Raw genomic sequence first — 26932 nt, 5'->3', positions numbered from 1 at the left:
CATATCCAGTAAGTGATGGAGCCTGGATTTAAACTCAGATCAGACTGTCACTGAAAACTTCATGTACTTTTCAACACTTTCCTCCATACTGTAGAAAGGCATAAAGAAGGGGATTATGATGGCTCTGGTACCAGCTCCTAGGAAAATACTACAGGCTGTTGTTCCTCATCTATTTTTGATTTGGTGATTACTAGAGATGGCCTTTACAATTGGTTTTTTCTCAGAAGTACTGTGCAGCTAATTATGGAATTGATAAGAGTTTGTACCCCTGAGTATTTGCTGGTATGTGGCAACACCTTGTATGTCTAGGTACTAGTTAATTTTGAACACTCACCTTCTGGTATGACCTGCAAGTAGCCTTACTACTCAAAAAGTGAGCCTCAGCAGCATTGGTATATCCTGGGTGTTTGTTAGAATTGCAGAACCTTAGGCCATGTCTTTATTTACTGAATTGGAATCTGTATTTTAACAGTCTCTAAATAATTTATGTCCATATTAAAATTTGAGAAGCACCACGTTAAATAAAAAGAAAAATTGATTTGGCAGCAGAGATTAGTACCTGATAAACTGGCCATACATTAAATAGCTACCATTTTCATTTGTTTTATTTCTTAGGAATCATGTTAATTAAAATAGTTTGAGTTGATGAAATCATATAATCTTAGATGGGATCTTATGGGGCATCTAGGCCAACTTCCCTTCCATAGTAGATACGCTTTTCTGTGGTATATCTGCCAGTTTATCTAGAATATAAATATTTTTACAGTATAGTATCCATTGAAATTAAGCCATGGATGAAAATATCACAATTAGAAGGTTGCTAAATCAAAGGAGGAACTTGACATTTATAATCTAAAGATTTAAGGATTTAGGAATTTGAAGGATCAGTGAGATCAAATTCACTTTCTGGTTTGTCATTTTTTGGTGACAGAATGATTTCTGATCACAGCCTTGGGCTCTACTCTGGAGAGTCCCAGAGAGGTGCTCTGATTCCTTAGCTGTAACAAGTAAAAGATGTATTATTTCTAGCATAGTCAGGTGGCTACATGAACTGATTTGTGGACTTTAGTTTTGCTGAAACTAAGAATGGAGGAACAGACTTTCTGCTGCTCTGGCAAAGGTCATCACTCAAGCTGGCTATGTTCTACTTCCTTGTATCCTCATGGACAGGTGGGCAAGGAAGCCCGGAGAGTAGAATATTTCCTGGGGCCTCACTTACTGGATATTGGCCACCCAAAGAATATGTAATTGACAAAATTCTGCCTCTGTGTTTGTTTCTGGGTCAAGCCCACTATTGAATAAACAATCATTAAAGAATTAACACTTAATGTACTGTATCATTCAATGGCTCCATCTTTGTAATGTTTCTGTGTAAAAGTTGGTTTCATGACCTAATGTTAGGATTTGATCTTAGCATAATCATATAAACAATTCCTCAGATATTTTTATGGAATATTTAAGTGATTTTAATACATGTGTTTCTCTCCTTCTGAAACCGTAGGGTTCATCTGCTGATCGGACTCAGTGGAGGGAACCAACCAGAACATCTGATGGCTTGTGCTCACTCTATGAGGCAGCTTTGTGTCTCTTTGAAGAGGTATGTAAATAATCATGGCTTTTACATGAAAAGCTACTTTGTCTTAAAGTGCTATAGCTTGTATTTATCCCTTAAAAATAATTATTCAGTGTTTGGAAAGGTTGCAGAAAAAAGCATCAGTGGTTGTCTCTAAAAATGGAGCTAGGGTGTCTGTTACAAGGAATGGGAAGGAGACGTACTTTTTAATGTATACCCTTTTATTCATTTTGAACTTTGTATCATGTGCAGGTAACTTTAAAAATTTATTAAATAAAAACAGATACAGAGAGACATACAAACAAACATCAGGCTTAACGAGTTATTACAAAATAAATATTCTCTTAATCTGTATCCAGGGAAAGAAGAGATAAAACTACCACCCACTCTAAATGGTCTTTTCATGTCCTAGTTTAACCTGTGTCTTCCTCCCCTAAGCAGCCATTCTCCTGACTTTTAGAGTAATCCCTTCCTTGCATTTATTGTTCTGTCACCCAAGTGTGTATCCCTAGACACTATAGTGCAGTCTTGCCTATTTAAAAAAACAAAAAACAAAACCCAGATGTCTTTCAAATCTCTCAATCCAGAGATACCCCTCCATTTTTTTCTTTATCTTCAGTGTTTTCAGGAACCTGGGCTTTTTGCTGATTGATTACTCATAATGCAGTTCACTATGTCCTATTTATTTCCTGCAAATTGACAGGTGGATTCAGAGGCTTGACCTGAGGATTGATGGGTCCTAGGTTTGATCACTTTGGCAAGACCATACATGATGTTGTGGTATTAGCAACTCTTGATGCTTAATGACTACATTTATTAATTCATTGGTGGTTGGTTGTAAATTGTGATAGTTTAATTGTATCATTTCTCTTTCATTTATTCATTAGAATTCTTTTTAAAAGATATTATTCATTCATGAGAGAGACAGAGTGAGGCAGAGACATAGGCAGAGGGAGAAGCAGGCTCCCTGCGGGGAGTTTGATGGTGGAACTCGATCCCAGGACCCTGGGATCATGACCTGAGCCAAAGGCAGATGCTCAACCACTGAGGCACCTTAATGCCCTTCATTGGATTGTTTTTATAAAGATGATTCCCGTACCAACTATTTGGTTACTCTGTTTCAGTTCATATAAGAAAGGCTGAATAAATGGTTGACTGTGTCTGTATCCAGGTTTTAAAAGTTTTAACACTGATTTTATATATTAATGTTCAGTTTAATAAATTGATCTGTTGTCTTCCAAAGTAGACCAGTTAATTTCATTTGAAAAATATCATTATGAACCCATAGACTTAAATGTGTTTGAGTTTTAACCCATTAAATAACTATCTGTAGTGGAGCTCATACTGTTTCATTTTTGGCCAATAGTCTTTTAAGATAGTAGTCTCTTCAGGGTAGTTCCTAAGTTTTTTTTGTTGTTGTTGTTTTGTTTTGTTTTTTAATATGTATTATTTGAGAAAAGGTGTGTGCAAGCAGGGGCAGAAGGAGGGGAGAGAGAGAATCTTAAGCAAACTCCCTGCTGAGTGCGGAGTCCTACCCAGGTCTCAATCCCACAACCCTGAGATCATTACCTGAGCTGAAACCATGAGTTGGATACTTAATTGGCTGAGCCATCCAGGCACCCTCTTAAGTTCTTTTGATATAGGCCTAATAATCTTTCATAGCTTTCTTGCTTTTTGACATGTCACATTATTCCAGATTCATCTTGTACATTTCTTGCTTTAGATCTAGAACCAGCTAGCTGTGTCTTCAAAAAGCTTTGGTTACTTTTATTTATTTTTTTATTTTTTTAAATTTTTATTTATTTATGATAGTCACAGAGAGAGAGAGAGAGAGAGAGAGGCAGAGACACAGGCAGAGGGAAAAGCAGACTCCATGCACCGGGAGCCCGACGTGGGATTTGATCCCGGGTCTCCAGGATCGCGCCCTGGGCCAAAGGCAGGCGCCAAACCGCTGCGCCACCCAGGGATCCCTCTGGTTACTTTTAGCAGGAAATAGTATTTCAGAATCATAATCAGGGTGCTAAATAGGTTCATCGCTACTGAGTATTTTGTTTGTAGGCTTTTGTCATGGGCAGAGCTAGGGTATATGTGTGTGTGTGTTTAAAGCTAAAATACCTCATGATTTGATACTAGTACTTTCAGATTCAGGGCCATAGAATTTTTACTTAATGTTTTCTGTATTACGTTTCTCTCTCTCTCTCTCTTTCTTCTTCTTCGTCTTCGTCTTCTTCTTCGTCTTCTTCTAAGATTTTATTTGTTTTGAGGAGAGAGAGAGGGCTCACAAGCAGTGAGGAGAGGAAGAAGGAGAGCAGGCTTCCCCACTGAGCAGGGGGCCTGATTCGGGGCTCTATACCAGAACCCCAGGATCATGACCTGAGCTGAAGACAGATGTTTAAAAAAAAAAAAAAAAAAAGACAGATGTTTAACCGACCGAGCCACCCAGGTGCCCACTTTTCTCTCTTCTTTCTTCTAAACTAAGGATACTTATTCTCAAGGATACAAGCATGGTAGAATTAGAATACCCCATAATTACTTACTTGTTTTAATCACTTACTACATATACACACAAACAGCAGTCCTAAAATAAAGCAAATACTATCACTGTATGACTACTGAAACATTACATTTTTAATATGTTCTCCTTGTTTTTTATATTTATATTAAACATACATAGAGCATCATATTCACTTCCTTTTAACCCTCATTTAGTTTTATAAGTAACTACATATTAATGCTCATAGTCCATCTCTCTATTGATGTCTTTTTCTTCTTTTTGATTGTTTGAAGCTCTCATTTTCTAGTACTTTCCTCTGTAAAGGCCATTGCAACAAGACTCTCTTAATTCTCATGTGTTAATAATTGCTTTCTCTTTATACTTGGCTCACATGTTCTTTTCTTCTGCTGTTAATCCATTTTTGTTAATCCATGTCCTCTGACATGAACTTTTGCTGTCAAAGTCTGAAGATAATCTGGTTTTATTTCCCATAGGAATTATGTGCTTGTGTTTTTTTGCTGATCTTTCTTTAAACATCAGTAGTTTGCTTGAATATATCTAGACATAATTCGTTCTGGTTTGATATTATCAGAGATGTGAGAATTTCAGTGTATTGTTTCAAATCTTTTTTATCTCAGGAAAATTTCCATAAATTATAGTTTTTAGTATTTAAAAATTTTTAAAAATTAAATTGGTTTTAATTTAAACCAATTAAAAATGCATTAAGCCCTAGTAAATAAATGAGCAGAAGTTAGTGGTAAAAAAAATGGAAAACCTTTAGTTTGTTGATAATGAAATGTGAAGATAATGCATCCGCTTTTATCCCATTTAAGTTTATAAAAAACTAGAAGCATAATACTTATTATTGGTATGGCTATAGTGAGACTGGTACTCTACTATAAATGTATTCCTTGATTAGGGTAACTGGGATGGCCACCCTGGGTCCTATCCTTTGTCAGGGTTGTGGGGGCAGCAGGTCAAGAAGTGTGAGTTTTTAAAAAGTGTTATGAATGGCAGTAGGCTTTACCATTATATTTAGTACAGATGGCAAATGAGCAATGATTTTTACTTTATTTATACATAAAATATACTGCTGGTGATATGTAGTAGAACCATTTTGGAAAGCAGTTTTTTTTTTTTAAAGATTTACTTATTTATTTATGAGAGACACAGAGAGAGGCAAAGACCACAGGCAAAGCCTGATGTGGGACTTGGTCCCAGGACCCCGGGATCATGTCCTGAGCCAAAGGAAGGCCTATGCTTAACCACTGAGCCACCCAGGCATCCCTGGAAAGCAGTTTTTTATAGTTTAAGAATCGTAAGATTATTGTCTTTTGGGGGTATAGTAGCCCATTTCTGAGCCTCTCTGTACTTAAGTAACAGAATGTAGTGACAACTATGTTCTTAAAAATGGCTTATATAACAAAAAGAGTTTAAATGTCCTACTTAAAAGAAAAGGGTTAAGTAAATTGGGGTTTTTATATTAGGTGGAAAATTATCAGTTCATTCATGAAGATTAGGTAGCCATGGAAAATTTATTTATTTATTTATTTATTTATTTATTTATTTATTTATTTTGCCATGGAAAATTTTGCATGACTTTTGTTTCATCACTTTTATATATCCACGGTGATAACTATGTTAAAGAACATATATATGCAAAATTCTGAAAGAATGTACATAAAAAAGATAACATTCATTGTACTAAGGTGATAGGATTATCAGTGGGTTTTTTTTTTCCCCTCTACTTCTTCTTTTTTTAAGTAAGCTCTACCCAAATGTGGGACTTGAACTCACAACTCTAAGATCAAGAACTACATGCTTTTCCAACTGAGCCAGCCAGGCACCCCTTCTAAATTGTTTTTTAAGCTTTTTCTTTCTGTAATGCTGTTTGTGCGATAATTATTAGTTTAAAAAGTCTTGATCGTGTGTCTCCTCCTCCCCATTTTACCACCTTAATTAGTATCTTTTGCAGAAGTAGTAGTCTAGTCATCTGTTAAAATTGGGTGTATTGTTCTTAGGTTATTTGACCAGTTGAGAGTTTTAGAAGGAAAATAAACAATAATTTCAGCAATATTTATAAAAATATCTCCATTAAGAACAACTTGCCTACTTACTGCATGTTTTTAAATTTAAAACCTATTAGGTTTGCAGAATGGCGTCTGATTACTCAAGAACGTGTGCTAGCCCAGATAGCATTCAGACTGGTGATGCTCCCATTGTCTCAGAAACCTGTGAGGTTTATGTTTGGGGGAGCAACAGCAGCCATCAGTTGGTGGAAGGCACACAGGAGAAAATATTACAGCCCAAAATGGCTCTCAGTTTCTCTGATGCTCAGACGGTGAGTTCTCTGCATATTTTACAAACTGGTAGATGACAGGGTTTGTTATAAGTAGTGTTAAGAGTCTTTTTTAAGTGAGTGAAGATCTTTGTTTCTTGTCTAGATTGTTTCTATATACCATGCTGTATTGTTTTTTTCATTTTAATAGGAAAAAAACCATTTTTAGTCCATTTCCCTAACATAGTTCCAAGTTTCAAAAAATTAAATTAGGAGCTGGATTTTTAAAAAGGATCATGAATGACAGCAGACTTACCATTATATTCAATACAAATGGTAAATAGGACTTAAGTAAAAGCTAGAATTTTCCCTTTGCCAGATTGGCATTTTATTATCTTATTATCACTTTTTTACATTTGTAGCTATTCAGCCAAGCTAGAACTTTCTATTTTATTATTATTTTTATTAAAACTTAGGTCTTTTTCAAATGAGTGGAAAATATATTTTATATGGTCCTTGCCATAATGGAGTCTAAGGAATTTATAGGATAATTTTATTTCTTGCCCTTCACCCACCAATTATAAGAAGAGGCTAAAACATTTTACTTTGTTTTATTGAATCATGACTGGGTAGATACCCTGAAGAGATAAAATATACATTAATTTGACAATAAAGTCAACATGAAAAGCCCATTAATAATAGTTTTCTTAATTTTCTGTTTAGTCTCTCTGGAGAATCGTGCCGTATTCTGCTTTTAAAGACTTCCTTTTGAACCTCTTTGATAAAACTAGTATTAAATATTATATTTTGATTCTCACAGAAGCATTTTATTTTACTGTTCTGTTTGCTTATAGATTGAAGCTGGACAATACTGCACTTTTGTTATTTCTACGGATGGCTCTGTCAGAGCTTGTGGTAAAGGCAGCTATGGGAGACTGGGCCTTGGAGATTCTAATAATCAGTCCACTTTAAAAAAGCTAACATTTGAACCTCACAGGTCCATTAAAAAGGTTTCATCTTCTAAAGGATCTGATGGTCACACTTTAGCTTTCACCACAGAAGGAGAAGTCTTCAGTTGGGGAGATGGTGATTATGGGAAACTGGGACATGGAAATAGTTCAACACAGAAATATCCCAAGCTTATTCAGGGGCCTCTGCAGGGAAAGGTATGTGCTTTTTTTTTTTTTTTTTTGGATTTAAAAATAATTAGATGCACTCTGCTATAAATTATGATATATTTCAGATTTTGATGTATCCTTTCTGAAGTTCCCCCACCCCCAAATCCTTTTTATCTTTTGCATATTTCCTTTATCGCTTACAGAACACTTTCACATACATTACTTAATTTTAATTCTTATGACAACTTTTTTTTTTTTAAGATTTATTTATTTATTTATGATAGACATAGAGAGAGAGAGAGAGAGGCAGAGACACAGGCAGAGGGAGAAGCAGGCTCCATGCCAGGAGCCCGATGCGGGACTTGATCCCGGGACTCCAGGATATTGCACCCTGGGCCAAAGGCAGGCACCAAACTGCTGAGCCACCCAGGGATCCCCGACAACTTTGTTAAAGTAGTTATTATTCTCATTTCACATAAGGAAACAGAATCATCCACTTCACAAATACTTGTTCAGTATCTTCCAAGTGCCACACAATGTTTTAGGCATTAGACATGCAGCAGTGAACAAAACAGACATGGTCCTTGCTCTCATGCAGCTTCTAATCTGTGGATAGAGATAAGTAAGCACACAAAATGATTTCAAATAATAGTAAAAGAAAAAATTGAGTAATGTAGTAGATACTAATTTGGGTGAGCTGTGGTATTATATAATGAGGTCATAAAATTGGAGGAGGTGGCATTTTAATAGAAATGAGGCATTTAAAGTGGTTAACTAACTTTCCTAAGGTCACACACAATTAATTAGCACCATTAGAAACTGAGCCTAGATCTTTTCTTATTTCTATTTTACTCTTCTTTAAAAGAAATGAAGGTATTTTCTTGAACTTTATGCAGTTATACAGGTTCTTCCATTTTAAGATTACAGTCTTTCCACAAAAGTTTTTTTGTGTAAGACCCCTTCAAAGTTTAAATTTTTATATTATGCCACAATTGCAAGTGGGACACTTTTCCTTCATGAGAGGTTGTCTTACGAGATTGGCTATCAAATGAGTTTTACTTTATTATAACTTACAGTATTTTAACTTAGACATCAATCCCAAAGCAGTGAGCCTTAGAATGTTCCACTTGACAGGATCATGGGGTACTTGATGAGTTGCTGAATGTGGGGCTCTAAAGATATTTTCAGATAAATACTATTTGAAGTTGTATTTTCCTAGTCTTTCTAGCACCTTCTTTCTTCCTTAATTCCAATTCTTTAAAAATTCTTTTATATTCCTTTTAATGTCCTATTTTTAATGGAAACATTGCCAATTAAGTATAACTTAGTATGAATGTCATAAAGGAAAAATGTTCCAGAAAGTAAATTAATACTTTACAGATAAAAAATTTCTGAAGTTGTTAGCATATTATCTAGAATGTATTAGGTGCTCAGTGTTTTTCTTAAAGATTTTATTTATTATTCATTTGAGAGAGAGAGATATTGTACATGAGTAGGGGGAAGGGCAGAGGGAGAAGCAGACTCCCCACTGAGCAGGGAGCCCGATATGGGGGTGACTCATGGCTCAATCCCAGGACCCTGAGATCATGACCTGAGCCAAAGGCAGATGTTTAACTATATGGTGCTCAGTATTTTTAATTGAATCTAAATTTTGAATTTTTTTTTTAATTTTGAATTTTTTAAAGTGAGTTTTAATTTTGGGGGATTGTAAAGATGCAGAGTAATTAGTATAGACTTTTTTTTTTTTTAACTGTTATGATCTCCCGGTTATATATTGTAAACTCTTACTCCCCTGATTCTACTCATCAACTATATAGCTAAATGAGGGTAAAGAGATACTGCTAAGAGTTTAATTAATGTAAGCTTACATACTGCTTAGATCTTTCCACATTGGTAATAGTCACTATGTTTTTGAGAATTACCCTTATTATGTAATGAATTTTTCTTGATTAGCCAGGATTATAGATTTTATATTAACATTGTATTTAAAATTTTTTCGTTGTTCCATGAGTGTTTAGCCCCTGCCACCTCTTGGAGTAAAAAGGCTTGATTGGTATTATAATATTCTTGCAAAGTGATTATTAGATTGATGTGTTCCTACTAACCTTTGCGGTGCCTTTGCATGAATTAAAGAAAGCTATTATCTTCTCTGGGTGGAAGCCAGGCTTCATAGCTTGGCAAACAGAGCAGAGATTGTATTTCAGCACTTTCATAACCCCAGGCACCCTTGTCCTGGGCATAGACTCTACAACTGTACATGGCAACTTCTGGATAAGTTGTAAATATCAGTATCTCTGAAGTCTCTGTGCAAAAGATCAAATATGAACCATATGTTTTAACGTATTCATGTTTTTCATCTTGGTGTGCTTTGTGTTCAATGCAGGTAGTTGTTTGTGTGTCTGCTGGGTACAGACATAGTGCTGCTGTGACAGAGGATGGTGAATTGTATACATGGGGTGAAGGAGACTTTGGAAGATTAGGTAAGCTTTTTAAAAATTGAAGTTACAATCACAGAACAATAGAAATGATGGTTACTAGATTTAATAGGCCAAAAATATTGCTTATTTTGTTAGTTTTAGCTCAGAGAAGACAGTTTTATACAACAAATACCTGGATTCTAGTGCTGAAATTTAAGCAATTAAATCTAGCAAGTATTTACTGAGTACCTATTATGAGGAGATACTGAAGGATTTCATGGACAAGAAAGATACCGTCATGATCTGAAGTGTGTGAAAACAAATTTACATGAGCATGATACTAGATAGTATTAGACAAGTGGTATGAGAGAAGCATATATAGATTATTCTAATGATTCACTGAAGGGACAGAGTGTCTCAGTTTGAGAGTAGCCTAAAAGATTGGATGAGAAGATAAATACTAGAAATGATTCTGTCTTTCATATTTAATTGCACTTTAAAAATACCTCATTTCTGTCCTTAACTCAGAATGTTTATTACAACTGTGAAGTAATGGCCTAAAGAAAAAGAGTTAACATTATTCTTTCTTGTGTGTGTTTTATCCAAGGTCACGGAGACAGTAATAGCCGTAACATTCCAACATTAGTAAAAGACATTAGCAATGTAGGAGAGGTTTCTTGTGGCAGTTCACATACTATTGCTTTGTCTAAAGATGGGAGAACTGTGTGGTCTTTTGGAGGAGGAGATAATGGTATGTAAAAAATTATTTGATAGCTTTGGGCTTGTTTTGTTGAGATTTCAAAAAAAATTTACTTTCTGTTCTACATAGTTATTGTAGGAAAACTCTATAAAGATGAGTAGAAATTTAAAAAATTTAAATGAACTGTTTCAGCAAATGTTGCTATAGCCATTGTTAAAACTTTCATAGACCTCTAAATATATATTTATATAAATATGTACATATATTTCCATATATATCTTTTTTGAAAACCAAAGCAGACCTATATATATATAAAAGATATCTTAGATATCTTAGATATTTTTGAAACCAAAGCAGACATATATATATATATGTATATATATGTCTAAGATATTAGATATCTTAGATATTTTATAACCTACTGGTTTTTATCTATTGGCATTTTAAAATATCTTTCTATGTCAACAAATAGGGCTCTATGTTTTTCTTTTAAGTAGTTCAATGTTTTCCTTTATGTGATTATAATACAACTTAAAAAAAAATCAGTTTATTATTGAGTACCTAGATGGTTTCCAAATATTTTTCTGTACCAAAAAGAACCCGATGAATGACTAAATGATAGTTGTGACTGTTTACTTATTCACAAGTACCAGCAGTATGAGATTGCTTATTTCCCCATATCTTCCATTAACAACACTGGGTATTAAGATTATTTAAAAATAATTTCAGTAGTGAAAATGGTATCATTTAATTAATATTTCCTTGATTCTTAGTGAGGTTGAATTTATATGTTGTTGGCCATTTGTTTTTCTTCTTTAGTGATTTGCCAAGTTTTCTATTTTAATAATGATTGTGTTTGTTCAAAGATTAAAAATAATTAGATATATACGCACTCCTTGTGTATAATCTATTTATTACATCAGCAAATTTGAAATTAGAAAATGACCATTAAATGTAGATAAAGAAAAACAATTTTCCATATCTCCTTTAAAGTGACTTTATTTGGTTGAAATTAAGATTCAGAAGCCTGTTGGTTGTTTCTTTAACAAAAACATTTGTTTGTTAACCTCCTCTGCTGTCAGAGTTTTGCACATCTGTCAGGTTAGTGATAAAAAGATACATAAATACTTAGGTAAAGAATAGAGGTTCTTTAAAACAAGTAAATTACTTAAATTGAATGTGCTTTTTTTTTGGTAGGCAAACTTGGCCATGGAGATACTAACAGAGTTTATAAACCTAAAGTTGTTGAAGCTTTACAAGGAATGTTCATTCGTAAAGTTTGTGCCGGGAGTCAGTCTTCACTTGCTTTAACATCAACAGGACAGGTAGGAATAATGGATGAGGTTAAAGGATTAAATTATTTCAGAGGAGTAGGTGACTAAAAAGTAGTAATCATAATTAAACTTTAAAAGTTAAAAAAATACATTTTACTTTTTAAGATTTATTTATTTGAGGGAGGTGGGGAGAGAGAGAGAGAGTCTTAAGCAGACTCCATGCTGAGTGTGGAGGCCCATGTGGAGTTTAGGCCCCTCCTTAAATAATAACATTTTAAAGGCAGTCTACTGAAATGAAGTATTTTCTTCTGAAGAGGTAGAGTATTTGCAAAAGAACCAGATTTTCTCACCTGGCCTGTGTGACCCAGATAAACTCGCCCTCAGCCCCATTCTTTGTATTAAGAGGTTTTGTAAAACCTTTTTAGCACCCAGCACCTCTTAATTTTTTTCCTAAAAATTATGGATAGTGGGAGAAAGTAGAAATAGATCTTGTTGGAATAAGTGATAGGAAATAAGAAGGCAAAAAGGTGATCAAAAAAGAGGGTAAGTAGAAACCCATAGTGAAAATTCACAAGGCAGATGAACAGTAAAGCTGAAATTAGCAAATAGTTTAATTATTTTAGAGCAACTAGAATGTCTTGTGTCTTAAAAAATCCAACTCAAACTATTCATTACCCTATGTTTTGTTACATTAGCCTTTTGTTACAATGCTGAATGCTGCCTTAAAACCTGGAACTTCTCTTTTACATCTTTTCCCTATAGGTTTTCTGGTAAGAATCTGAATTAAAGCCGGAGGATGCTAATTTTTTTTAGTGTATAGATCTCCCTTGATCATCATGTGGTTCTTTTGTATGAGAGGGGGTAATGATTTCTGCTTTGCTTAAAAATGATCATATATTAATGCATGATCATAATGAAATACATGAATTGAAAGTTTCTATAAATTACCAAGTATTATTCAACTTAGTTGCTAATAATGATAGTACATTTATTACATTGAATTCCAAAGGAACTTGTGAGTTAGTTGCTATATAGGGCAGTTGTATTATTAGTACGCTAAGTTATGTGAAATCAAATATATATACTTAGAAAAAATAAAATGAGAGAGAGATACTTCTAAATGGCAAGAATAGTTCTGTTTACCATTATCTTTGCTGAGCATGAGATGATCAACATCTGTTTTTCCCTCAATCCTCTCAGGCCACTTCACTGCTGACTTCCCATCATATTAAGTGTGATTCTTTTTTTTTTTTTTTTTTTTTAAGATTTTATTTATGTATTCATGAAAGACACACAGAGAGAAAGGCAGAGACATAGGCAGAGGGAGAAAGAAGCAGGCTCCAGGCAGGGAGCCTGATGTGGGACTCGATCCTGAAACTGTGGATCACGCCCTGAGCCAGGGGCACGTGCTCAACTGCTAAGCCACCCAGGCATCCCTTGTGTGATTCTTAATGTTGAAAAATACAGTATATGTATTTTACACAATAGGATCCCTAAATACAAGCCAAATATTTCTTCATGTGGTGTTCAACCAGAGGAACACTGCAAGAGCAGACTCTAGCTATATGGCTCTTATTGAGTGACAATACTGTATTGTACCTGATGAATGATTTAGGAGATTTCAAATGACTTTGACTATATATTTTTTCACCTTACTTGTCTTTAGTTCTTAACCCCTTCTAACATACACCTTTACTGTACTGGAATTTTGTCCTATTTTTTGTCTTAGGTGTTTCTCTAGCAACTGGTACAAGTATTTATTTGCTGCTCTTTTTTGTTTGTTTGTTTAAAAGGTTTAACCTCTCAGTAGTCTTTATTGAAAGAATTGTAAGACAAAAAAAAAATTCCCAAATCCAGTGGCATAAGGGTAATAGTCTATATGGTATTTTGAGAACCCATCAAAGGAAAAAGTCACTCAGTTTGCTAATTGTTTTGATTTTGGGCTGCCAAATTGACGGTCATTCACCCTTTTATATTCCTTTTCAACTCACCTTTCCCCTAAGCTTCTTAAATCAGTCAGTGGTTGTTATAGCATTAATTAGCCAAAAATGAAAAAAAAATTAGCCAAAAATGAAGATGTTCTGAGAGAGCTGTGTGACTGCTGCTTCACATGGCTATCTTTGTAAGTGATCATTAAAACTGTTACAACAACGAGGTGATGTGGTTTTTAACTGAATCATAAACATCAGTTTTTCGATTTATATAATTCATTTTATATATTCACACTTTGGTCTAATTAATCAGGAAATATTTGTTGAGACCTACAGAGTGGGAAACATATAAAGGAGAAATTGTAAGATAGCATGCAACAGTATTCCTAAGCTCGTAAGATTCCTCTAAGATCCTTCCATTTTTTTCTATGATCAGTTATTTTTGTTTTTGTTTTGTTTTGTTTTTTTGCTTTTTGATCAGTTATTTTTCTTTAAAGATCAGCTGCTTGTCTGCCTGTATGGTGAACATTTAAAAACAGCAAAATAAATAACTATGAAAATTTTTAACAATCAAAACAGTAGATATTATTTTTAGAAACAGAAAGTTATCATTATTATTTTTTAAGATTTTATTTATTTGAGACAGAGTGAGAGAGAGCACAAGGAGGGGGAGAGGAAGAGGGAGAAGCAGACTCCATGCTGGGCAGGGATTCTGACACAAGGTTCAATCCCAGGACTCTGGGGTGGTGATCTGAGCAGATGCTTAATCAACTAAGCCACCCAAGCGCACCGAAAAGTTATTATTTAGTATCAAACCACACTCTTATTTAATAGATATTTTTTATTATTTAAAATATTTTATGTATTTATTATTGAGAGGGAGGGAGAGGGTGTGCACATGAGTTTGGCAGAAAGGCAGAGAACAAGGGAAAGAGGGAATCCCAGGCAGGCCCCAGACTCTGTGCAGAGCCTGATGCAGGGCTTCATCTCATGACCCTGAGATCATGACTGGAGCCAAAACCAGGAGTTGGATGCTTAACCAACTATGCCACCCAGGGACCCTAGATGATATTTATTTTTAAACAACATAAGTCTTCAACCTAATACCTCAGGATATAACATGTAGTGCTTTTCCATTTGTTTTAGGTCTATGCTTGGGGCTGTGGAGCTTGTCTAGGTTGTGGTTCTTCAGAAGCTACTGCTTTGAGACCCAAGCTAATTGAAGAACTGGCTGCCACAAGAATAGTTGATATTTCTATTGGAGATAGTCATTGTTTGGCTCTTTCTCATGGTAACGACATTTGTTTTTAAAAGAAATAGTATTAACTATTACCTTCTATAAATGTATTGCATTTGAATTTGGATTTTATTTTATTTTTAGATAATGAAGTTTATGCCTGGGGCAATAACTCAATGGGGCAGTGTGGCCAAGGAAATTCCACAGGTCCTATTACTAAACCAAAGAAAGTGAGTGGCTTAGATGGCATAGCTATTCAGCAGATCTCTGCTGGAACATCACATAGTCTGGCATGGACTGCTCTTCCTAGGGATAGGTAAGAATGCCACGTTTAAAAATTCTTGTGTTCTAATAACAACAGAAACATCAATTAAAACAAAAATAATTGTACTTTGTTCACAAAATGCCCTTCTGAACATTTCTAGTATTGATTTTTTTTACTGTTGCAGAAATGACATCTAGAGTTCTTTGGATTTGAATATTGAGGTTAGATATTTAAGCAAGCAGTCATACCCTGTATTTAAGATATTTTCTTCATTTAAGTGTTTTTTAAACATTTTGGATTCCTTCTCTCTGCCTTGGTCTGAGTTTAAAATTAAATGTCTTCATATTAAGAGGAAGTTACATTAAAATAAAGCCAGAACTAGGTTTTTATTAAACAATTGATTAGTCTCAGTGGCTTTTATCTGATTAATTTTTTTGAAAAGAAGCAGTGGCTATACTTTTAAATAAAGGAATTTTACTTTTGCAGAAATTTAGCTTTTTCCTAAAGGGATAACCATTTCTTTTTAGAAGATCAGGTAGATGATTTTTAGCCAATATTAGGAGTGTGAATTTTAAGGAATTTTAGGGTTGTCTCAGATATTTAGATGCATGTAAGCTAATTTAAACTTGGCATGTATTATATTTGCATTCCAGACTTCTGGTTCAGATTGGTTTATTATGACATTCTAACCAATAAAAAACATTTATAGATAATTGCCCTCCATCATAACAAAAGCAAAAATTATAATAAATTGATCATAAATAATTGGCTATTCATATAAATTTGCAGCTTTTCACTTCATATGCAGATAGTTGGTTCCTAAGATCTTGACAGTCTTAATAAAAGTCTTTAGGAGTTGTTCTTTTTCTTTTTTTTTTTTTTTAACGATTTATTTATTTGAGAGAGAGCATGCACATACCTAGGGGCAGGGTTGCGGCAGAGGGAGAGACTCTCAGGCAAACACAAGCAAACTTCCATTGAGTGTGGAGTCTGATGTGGGGCTCGATCTCATGACCCATGAGATTATGACTTGAGCCGAAATCAAGAGGCAGATACTTAACTGACTGAGCCAACCAGGTGCCCCAGGAGTTGTTCTTTTAATAGATTTCAGTTTACCATTCTATAGAGTCAGGCTGTTTTTTTTTTTAAATATATAAAATTCTATATACATTTTATAGACCCTTAGAATGAGAAGATTATAGTAGATCCTGTGACTCAGCTCTCTGCCTTTAAGTGAATGAATATCCAACCTTCCAAAGCAGGTTGTGGCTATATGTTTTCTTCTTAAAGAACTCTAGGAAAAAAAAAAAAAAAAAAAAAAAAGAACTCTAGGATGGCAAATTCTTGGTTTTCCTTGGTTGCTAAAATGAAAGGTTTTAACTTTTATAATCAAGATGGTCTTCTGTATATGTTGTTAAAATCTTGCGGCTTTAGTAATGGTTTAAGTTTTGTTTTTGATCCTGTGTGAAAATTCCTGTTAAGGCTATTACATGATTTTCTTATGCTTTCTTCTAGACAAGTTGTAGCATGGCACCGACCTTATTGTGTAGATCTTGAAGAAAGTACCTTCTCACACCTGCGTTCTTTTCTTGAGAGATACTGTGATAAAATAAACAGTGAGATTCCCCCACTCCCTTTCCCTTCCTCAAGGTATGTTATATATATGTATATTGGTGTGTGTACGTGTATGTCTATTACTCACTTTGAATTTGACTTACTATTCTTTTTTATTTTGTTTTCCCCTCAATTATATTAAACTTCTTTAGAATCTAAAAAAAAAAAAACAAAAACCCTAAACTTAGATACTTATTAATAAAAACCTTTAGGAGAAGTTACCCATAATTTCATGAATCACGTTTTAAAAACCACTATTGGTCATAATCTGACAACATTTTTAAAGAGAAAAAAATGTTATCCAAGCTGGATAGCACATGCTCTTTTATGTTCCAGAAGTTCATAGCCATTTGTTTGGTTTCAGGGAACACCACAATTTCCTCAAGCTGTGCCTGAAGCTGCTTTCAAATCACCTTGCTCTTGCACTTGCGGGAGGGGTAGCTACCAGCATTCTTGGGAGACAGGCAGGTCCACTTCGAAATTTGCTTTTCAGACTGATGGATTCAACTGTCCCAGATGAAATTCAAGAGGTAAGCAAATAGGACTTGGAATCTGTATCTCAAGCTACATCTTTCCCTAAAGTTGTAGCTCATAAATTCAACTTCAATTGGAAAACTTCAACTGGATATTCTTTCTTTTACTCCTGTTTTCTTGGTGGAAGTAAATGTTTTTGGTTAACTCATCCTTTAAGACAAAGGTCAAATGTCATCTTTGGGACACCTTTCATTCTCTGCTCTCCTGCCAGATTAGGCTTCTCTTGTATGTGTTCTCATTGCATCACGTTGTATTGTAGTTGTGGGTTCACAAACATGTCTGTCTTTTCCACCAGAGAATAAATTTATTTTTTATTATAGTGAAATACATATAACATAAAATTTATTGTTTTAACCACCGTTTTTTTGAGAGAGGGAGAGAGAGAGAAAGTGGGGAGGGACTGTAACTATTTTTAAATATAGTTTAGTGGTATTAAATACATCCATAATGTACAACCATCACCACTACTAGCCATCTTCATAATTCTTTTCATCTTTTAAAATTGAAATTCTGTACCCATCAAGCAAAACTCTCCATTCTCCCCCTCTCTAGCTTCTGGAAACCACCATTCTACTTTCTGTCTCTTTGATTTTGACACTCTAAATATGTCATAGATGTGGAATTATTAACTGTTTATCTTTTTGTGACTGGCTGATTTCACTTAGCATAATGTCCTCAAGGTTCATCCATGTTCATCATTTGTCAGAATTTCCTTCCTTTTTAAGGCTTAATGATCTTCTGTTATACATATATAGCACATTTTGCTTATCCACTTGTCCATCATCTTTATGACCTTGGATTAGGCAGTAGTTTCTTAGATATGACACTGAAAGCACAAGCAACCAAAAAAAGAGAGAGAAATTGGACTTCATCAAAATGGAAAACATTTATTCCTCAAAGGACATTATCAAGAAAATGAACATACAACTTATAGAATGGGAGTAATATTTATAAATCATATGTCTGATAATAATCTAGTTTCCATGAGCACCCAGGTGGCTCATTTGGTTAAGTGTCTGCCTTTGGCTCAGGTCATGATCCTAGGGTCCCGGGATCAAGTCGGGCTCCTGGCTCAGCGGGCAGTCTGCTTCTCCTTCTGCCTCTTGTCCTGTCCCCTGTTCATGCTCTCTATCTCACTTACTCATTCTTAAATAAATAAATAAAACCTTAAAAAAAATTCTAGTTTCCTGAATATATAAAAGATCCTTACAACTCAACAACAAAAATATTAATAACCCAATTTTAAAAATGAGCAGAGAATTTTGAGTGGACATATTTCCAGAGAAAATAGGCATATGGCCACTAAGAACATGAAAAAATGCTCAACAGCATTAGTCATTAGGAAAATGCAAACCAAAATTGCAATGAAATACTGCTTCACACCCACTGAGTGGCTAAAATTAAAAAAAACCCGAGGATTGTGTTGGTGAGGATGTAGAGAAATTGGAACTCTCGATATATTGCTAGAGGTAATGTAAAATGATATAGCTGCTTTTGAAAGTAGGTAGTTCCTTAAATAGTTAAACATTAAGTTACCATATAATGTAGTATTTCCACATCTAGGTCTGTACCGAAGAGAATTTTCACTCAAAAACTTGTACAGGAGTGTTCATAGCAATATTATTCATAATAACCAAAAAGTGAGAATAAACAAATGTCAGTTGATGAATGGATGAGCTAAATGTGGTATCTTATTTAGGAATGATAATCTTATTTAGGAATAAAAAGAAAGGAGATTCTGATAACATGCTACAATATGACTGAACCTTGTAAGCATTTTGCTAAGTGAAAGAAGCCAGTCACAAAAGACCACATATTATATGATTACATGTATATGAAATGTACAGAGTAGGCAAATCCATAAAGAAAGTAAATCAGAAAAAAAAAAAAGTAAATCGGTTGTTAGAAGTTAGGGGAGAAGGAGGGGATTGACTACTAATAAACACAATTTCCTTTTGGTGATGAAAATGTTCTAAAATTAGAATGGGGTGATGCTTGCACCATTCTGCAAATGTACTAAACCACTGAATTTTATATTTACAAGAGATAAATTTTATGACATGTGAATTACATGTCAGTAAAAAAACCAAAAAAAAAAACAAAAAAGAGAACTGATTTTTCAAATAGAGAGACATATCCCTGGCATGTGAGTAAAAAAAAATAATTAACCTGGTGGTGACTGGGAACTTTGACATTTCAATATTTATCAGGAATGAGGTAGTGTAGTATTTTTAAAAGGTCAGAAAGTACTGGAATGAAATAAGGAAAATAAACTTTAAAAAATTATCTTTAGAAATTGTTTATTCTTTGAATGTTGTTGATAGCTACTCCATTAGGAGAGTCTTTTGGAGATGAATTCTCAGGATGTGTATAGAGCTGTTTCTGTTCCTTATCTCTGAAACTTCTAGTAATTTAATCTGTTTGTAGCAGTCACCATTGCTCTTCTTTTTTGTTTCTTTTTAAATGCTTTGAGTTGCTTGTAGACTTAAGGAAAAATTGCATAAAAAATAGTTTTCTCACTCAGCTTCCCCAATGCTAATGTTATACATAATCACAATACAATGATCAAAACCAAGAAATTAACATTAGCTTAATACTGTTCATTACACTAAACAGTGTATTAGAAATTTGATCAGTTTTCCAGTAATGTGCTTATTCTTTTGAGAAATCCTATTCAGTATTCCATATTACAGTTAATTGTTGTTTCTGCTTAGTCTCCTACAGTCTGTCACAATTCCTAATTTTTTCTTGTCTTTCATAACCTAGATGATTTGTGAGTACTGTTCAGTTATTTTATTGAATATCTCGTTTTCTCATGATTAGACTGAGGTTATACATTTTTGGCAAGAATGCCACAGAAATTATGCTGTGTCCTCAGCACACCACATGATGGGGTTCATGGGACTGATGTGTCTCATTACTGGAGATATTGACTATGATCACTTGGTTAAGGTGGAGTCTGCTGGGTTTCTACATCCATCAGTATCTTCTGAGAGAGGGTAGATAGGAAAAATATTCTTTGAAAATATACTCGCAATGAAGTAGTTTGTGAATTGAATATCTTCATGAAGAGTTGAGGGCATAGAATTCTAATCTAAATTACTTTCTTGTAAGAATTCATTCTACTCTCAAAAGTCATTGTCTTCTAGCTTTCAGGAGAAAATTTTTTCTTTTTTTTACTCGGAAAATCAGTGCTCTTCAATTTTTATCCTTTGTATGGAAATCTGCTTTTCTCTCTGGGTTCTATAGCAAGTTCTATTTGTCCTTTGTGTTCTCAATTTCAAAATAATGTGAACTGATGTGGGTCTGTTGTTGACCATTGTGGTTTATACTTGAGTGGATCCTTTTAATTTTGAAACTCACAGCCTTCAGTTTTAAGAAGTTAGCTTGAAGTATATTGTATATTGATTTCTTCTACATTGTTTCCTGTGTTCTCTCTCTCTGGAACTCCTTATTATTGGGATACTAGCCCTCCTGATGAGTCCTCATAATTGTTCTTTTCTGTTTTCCATTCCCCCCCTCTACTTTGTGAGAAATTTAATTTTATATTCTAACCTTCCATTGAGGTTTTTACAATTTCTTCTGTTGTGTTTTGAATTTATAAGAGCGCTTCATCATCTAGTGTTTCTTTTTTCTAGTCTAACACTCATTTTACTAATAAAGAAGCTGTGACCCTGAGAAAGTATGAGGCCTAAGATAATGCAGCTGTTTTTTTTTTTAAGATTTTATTTATTTATTCATGAGAGAGAGAGGCAGAGACATAGGCAGAAGGAGAAGCAGGCTCCATGCTGGGAGCCAAATGCGGAACTCGATCCTGGCTCCCCAGGATCACACCCGGGGCACTAAACCGCTGAGCCCCCTGGGGTGCCCGCAGCTGTTCTTTATAGCTACCTGGATGTTTGTTGGTCTAAGTCCTTGTTTTAAAATTCTAAATCTAAATGCCCAGTCCTCAGGGAGACCTTCTATAAGCCCATAGGCCATGTTAGTTACCTGTGTGTTTGTTCAAGTTTGTACTTCCTTTTACTTTCCCTATATGTGACTCCTTTCACACTTATAATTAGTAGCTTAGGGTCCCTTTCCCACTAGACTAGATGCTTATGAAAGCAGGACATTTGTCTTATTCATTTCTGCATCTGCAGTACTTTGCAGAGTCTTAACCAGGCTAATATTAGAGTCCATACTAAATGTTTGTTGGGTGATGAATAGCTATTAGTGGCAAATTCAAAATATGTATTCAGGTCTACTTAAAGACGTCTAAAGGACTTGCATGCTTTCTTTTTTCATGTCACTTGCTTAAGATTTCTGTAATCTACTTTCTTCAGACTTCCATGATCCTATTAGTGCATTCATTTTTCATGTGTTTCTATTGAAAAGATGAATAGGCCAGTAAATACCCTTTTCTCTTTTGATGTTAGGTGGTAATTGAAACTCTGTCAGTGGGAGCAACCATGCTGTTACCTCCATTACGAGAACGAATGGAATTGCTTCATTCTCTTTTACCCCAAGGACCTGATAGATGGGAAAGCTTATCTAAAGGACAGGTGAGCCTTTGCATGGTATCTAAGTAAACCAGTAATATCACACACACTAAGATAGACTGAGAGGGAAATAAAACTAATCAGTTACCATGTGTTTGTGCAATAATACTTTATGGGTTTAGTAAATCCTACTATTTAATGTTTTCTTCTGGAAGAGTTCTCAGAATTCTAATGAAGGTGAAGCGGATGATAATCCATTAAATGATCTGGGACTAATTATTAAAATTTAATAATTTGTTGCTTATACTCTCAAACCAGAGACAATTTATAGTGTGCTGAGTTGAAATCAAGGTCATGTGCTACTGTTGGTTCTATGCCCACAACATTGTTTGATACTGCTTTTATAAAAAATAAAAGATGACTGTTATGAAAATGTATTGGAGGATATGAATGTGCTTATTCTTTCCATTTTTAATCTCATGTACATTAACAGTACATTTTGCTCAACCAAGTAGAACTATCAATTGTAGAGTTACAGATTCAGGGAAAAAGTAGTACCCACTGGCAATATAATATCCGCAGATGCCTCCAGTGAGTAGTTTTCATAGTTTAGATTTCAGGTGACTTATTTTAAATATTAGAATAAATAGTTACATTGTAATTCTGTAGAAGAATAGTATAATTTATCTGTTGACATTTCCTACTCTTATAGGGCTAAAATCATTATGCAGAGAATACCATTTTGCATAGAGTTTTGGTTATTATAGTAAAAGAAGGAATAAAACACTGTAAGTTACATTTTTCCAAATGGTATTAATGGAATAGCTTTTCTTTTAATTATATACTTCAAAAATATCAGTATTAAGTGAGATCCTTTTTTTAAAGTGCATTTTAAGCTAATTATTTATTTGTACCTATTTCATTAATGAAAATATTTTTCTTTAGAGAATGCAACTGGATATCATTCTGACCAGTTTGCAAGATCATACCCACGTAGCTTCCTTACTTGGCTATAGCTCACCCTCTGATGCTGCTGACCTCTCTTCTGTGTGTACTGGCTATGGAAACCTGGCAGATCAACCCTATGGCACTCAGAGCTGCCATCCAGACACCCATCTGGCTGAAATTTTGATGAAGACTCTCTTAAGAAATTTAGGATTTTATACAGTAAGTTGCTCTTTTTCTTTGTAGTAAAAAAAAGAATAAAGCTTGGATTTTTGTGTGTGTGTGTTTTTTTTTTTTTTTTAGGGGATAGGGATGGTTTCAGATTAAGGTAGTTTGACATTTAAATACGTATGGGGACACCTGGGTGGCTTAGTGGTTGAATGTCTGCTTTTGGCTCAGGTCATGATCCCAGGATTCTGGGATTGAGTCCCACATCAGGCTCCCTGCAGGGAGTCTACTTCTCCCTCTGCTTATGGCTCTGCCCCTTTCTCTGTGTCTCTCATGAATAAATAAATAAAATCTTTACAAATACATACATACATACATATGAAATAAAACTCTAGACTCCACTCCTCTAGTGACCAAAAATGTGTCAGATCTTCTGAAATGTAAGAGCCAAATGACTTGTAATTGAGAATTCCAAAAAGATTTATTTTAGAATTTTACCAAGCTTTTCTTATGTTAATGTATAAGAATATAAAAATAGTCATCAACATTTTGCAAGAGAAGAATAGGGAAGAAGGTATTAACCCTACCAGATACAGTCCTGTAATTACAGTGTGGTTGGTACTTACTAAGAATAGGTGGGTCAGTAGGAGAGAAGACAGTGGACACTATCGCTTTCCCTGTGTTAAAATGCTCTTGATTCTTAAGTGTTTCTTAGATCCATCTCTCTCTTTTTTTCCCCCCTCTTTCAATGGGTTCTAATCCACAACATCATGACCTAATGCTAATAACAGTATTGGAGTTATTGTCACTATTGCTAGTCTCTTCACTGCATCTTACTGTTGGAATAAGCTCATTGTATTAAAACCCCTTCAGACCCTTCATCATTTGGCATATGCACCACTCATCTGAGCTCTTGGACCTGGCATACCTGTTTCCAACTTACTCTACTAATCTATGACTTCTTCAGAGAAGCCTTACCAAATAACCCTATTTAACCATGTAATTATAACTTGCTATAACTTTAGAAATTTTTAGAGTCAGAGTGTACTTTGTGACTTTGAATGGTTTGTGTATCCTTTCATATTGCCTCCTACACCTCTTCAGGGTCAGGTTTGTATCTTCTGTGCAAGTCTTAGTTTTCTATTCTGTCCACATTAAAAGGTTGCTAAGTCCGAATGACAGTTGGGCCTATATCATTATTTTCTTTTAGATTTAAGAATGTAAAGTTTGATCTGATGTTTGACTGCACATGGAATGGGAACATGTCATAGTATATTCATTTGTTATTGACAGAATATTTTTTTTCCAAAGTTGTAAGGAATATTTATGTGGCATGAAAGTAGTGCCTTTCTCTTAAAAGTTGCCTGGCTATCACTGTCAAGTGTGAAGCCCGTGGGATTCTTAACACCACAAATATAGTTTGATGCACTTGTCTTTTCGAAGAAAACACTCTCTAATTACTATGATTTGATAGTTTTGCCTTCAGTTCTAGAAGCTGCTGCCAGGTAATTAGTGATACATCCTTAGCATCCTTAAGGCACCTCTTCCATGGCTGCAACATGTACTTTAAGCAAATTTCTAGCCTTCTTGAGTCAGGGCTTTCTTAACACTTTTATTTGTCCCTCTTACAAGGGAAGATACAATCTTGCATTTATATAGTTAAAAGTGGCATGTGCACAATGATGTGAACTTACTTGGTACTGTTGAACTGCTCATTCAAAAATTGCTAAGATGATAAATTTGATATTATATGTGTTTTACTACAATTAAAAATTAAGTGAAAAAAAATAGTGCCTTTCTAATGTCATTGGGGCTGGTGAGGACGTGTATGTTATATGGAAATAAAATATTAACTCTTTGGGGGCTAAAACCATAAATTATTTTTCCTTTCTGAAATGATTTAAACCAAATTTGTCATGTTCTTTTACTTTTTTTTTTTTTTTTTTTTTTTAAAGAGAGAGCGAGTGTGACGGAGAAGTGGGGGAGGTAGGGGAGAGAAAGGGGGAAGGTGAGAATCTCAGGCAGACTCCATGCCCAATGCAGAAGCTGATATAGGTAGGGCTTTATCTCATGATCCTAAGATTGTGACCTGAGCTGAAATCAAGAGTCAGGTGCTTAACTGACTAAGCCACCCAGGGGCCCCTGTCATGTTCTAAGATTTTACAGTGATGGTGCTTGTCTTAGTCTCTGTGGGCTGCTATAAACAGAATAGCATAGACTGAGGGGCTTTTATTTTTTTTAAAGATTTTATCTATTTATTTGAGAGAGAGAGCAGAAGTGGGGTGAGGGACAGAGGCAGAAGCAGACTTCCTGCTGTGCAGGGAGCTCTATTTGGGGCTTGATCCTGGGACCCTGAGATCATGACCTTAGCTGAAGGCAGATGCTTAACTGAGCCACCCAGGTACCCAACTGGGTGGCTTTTTTTTTTTTTTTAAGATTTTATTTATTTATTCATGATAGACACACAGAGAAAGAGGCAGAGCACAAGCAGGCTCCATGCTGGGAGCCCGACGCGGGACTTGATCCCAGGACTCCAGGATCACACCCTGGGCCAAAGGCAGGCCTAAACCACTGAGCCACCCAGGGATCCCAACTTGAAATAATTTAAAACTTACTTAGAGTTTAGAGAATCCAAGAACTCTCTTCTTCCCTTCAACCAAATTAGCTTTACCTATCTCTGTCTGGCTATTATTTTAAATAATTTGAGAGTAGTTACAGATGCCACACTGTCTATTCCTAAGTGCTTAAGCATGTATTTTTTTTAAGCATGTATTTCTTAAGAAAGGCATTCTCTTACATAACAATAGAATAATTATTCAAAAAATTTAACATTGATACAATTTAATATATAAACCATATTCAGATTTCTATAATTGTCTTAATAATATGCTCTATAGCTATCCCCTCACCAAATTCAGGATCACACACTGTATTTAGTTGTCGTGTCTTTAGTCCATTTCTTTTTTCCCCTGTCTTTTAATTTAAGTATAGTTGACATCACTTACTTCTTTTATAATCTGAAAGTACTTTAATTTCTAAGAATTGAGTTCAGATGTTCAATTGTGTCCTTTCACAACGATGTGAAAACAAAACCTTTACGCAAGAAGTATGGGAAGCAATTGTGTTAAAATGTTGAAGTATATTGTCTGCATGTATTGTACTGTTTTCTCTATATTCAAAGTTCTGTAGTGAAACGTATTTTTTTAAATGGTAAAACAAAATCAAACTGCTTGACATATTTTGTTAATAGCTAGTAACAGTAATACAAAGATTTAAAGACTGATCATGAGAAAAAGGAGACACTGGCTTCTTAAAGCCAAAAATCATTTATGGTAGGACTTGACTTTTCAAGTATTTCAAATATCTTATTTATATATCCTTTTAGGATCAAGCCTTTGGAGAGCTAGAAAAGAATAGTGATAAATTTCTACTTGGAACATCATCTTCAGAAAACAGCCAGCCTGCTCATCTTCATGAGCTCCTGTGTTCACTCCAGAAACAGCTGCTGGCATTTTGCCATATCAATAACATTAGTGAGGTATGTGGTCCTTTGCCTTTTATGATGATCTCCCAGGGACCTTGAAACTCAGATATTTGGGTAAGCATGATATTTCTGTACCTTGAATCTTTCACAGTAGTAATGTAGGAACTTTTTCCCCCCAGAACTCAAGCAGTGTGGCATTGCTTCATAAACATCTTCAGCTCTTGTTGCCTCATGCCACAGATATTTATTCACGTTCTGCAAATTTGCTCAAAGAAAGTCCTTGGAATGGCAGCGTTGGAGAAAAATTAAGAGGTGTGTTTGGTACTGGATTTGACATTTAATCAGTGGTTAAAGCAAGAATTCTTAGCCTTCCCAGTCTTAAGAGACCTGAAACTTCTGAGTGGAATAGGAATGATCTTGAA

At 34.8% G+C, this 26932-nt stretch overlaps 1 protein-coding gene across 8 annotated transcripts in view; it reads left to right on the top strand.

Moving 5' to 3' along the window:
• HERC1 (HECT and RLD domain containing E3 ubiquitin protein ligase family member 1) overlaps positions 1-26932 on the top strand; it is a 183851-nt gene that overhangs the window by 47154 nt on the left and 109765 nt on the right. For all 8 annotated transcript variants that reach the window (XM_038580636.1, XM_038580639.1, XM_038580641.1 and 5 more), the window contains exons 3-16: positions 1502-1597; positions 6214-6408; positions 7200-7511; positions 9847-9943; positions 10488-10631; positions 11778-11905; positions 14932-15076; positions 15167-15338; positions 16803-16937; positions 17266-17431; positions 21851-21976; positions 22859-23080; positions 26412-26564; positions 26690-26822. In XM_038580636.1, the coding sequence (XP_038436564.1) occupies positions 1502-1597; positions 6214-6408; positions 7200-7511; positions 9847-9943; positions 10488-10631; positions 11778-11905; positions 14932-15076; positions 15167-15338; positions 16803-16937; positions 17266-17431; positions 21851-21976; positions 22859-23080; positions 26412-26564; positions 26690-26822 (2224 nt within the window). The remainder of the gene's footprint in view (positions 1-1501; positions 1598-6213; positions 6409-7199; positions 7512-9846; positions 9944-10487; positions 10632-11777; positions 11906-14931; positions 15077-15166; positions 15339-16802; positions 16938-17265; positions 17432-21850; positions 21977-22858; positions 23081-26411; positions 26565-26689; positions 26823-26932) is intronic.

The sequence above is a fragment of the Canis lupus genome, chromosome 30 (assembly GCF_011100685.1).
Source record: "Canis lupus familiaris isolate Mischka breed German Shepherd chromosome 30, alternate assembly UU_Cfam_GSD_1.0, whole genome shotgun sequence".
Taxonomy (NCBI): domain Eukaryota; kingdom Metazoa; phylum Chordata; class Mammalia; order Carnivora; family Canidae; genus Canis; species Canis lupus.
Note: the sequence above shows the minus strand (reverse complement) of the source record. Positions and strands in the feature narration are given on the sequence as shown.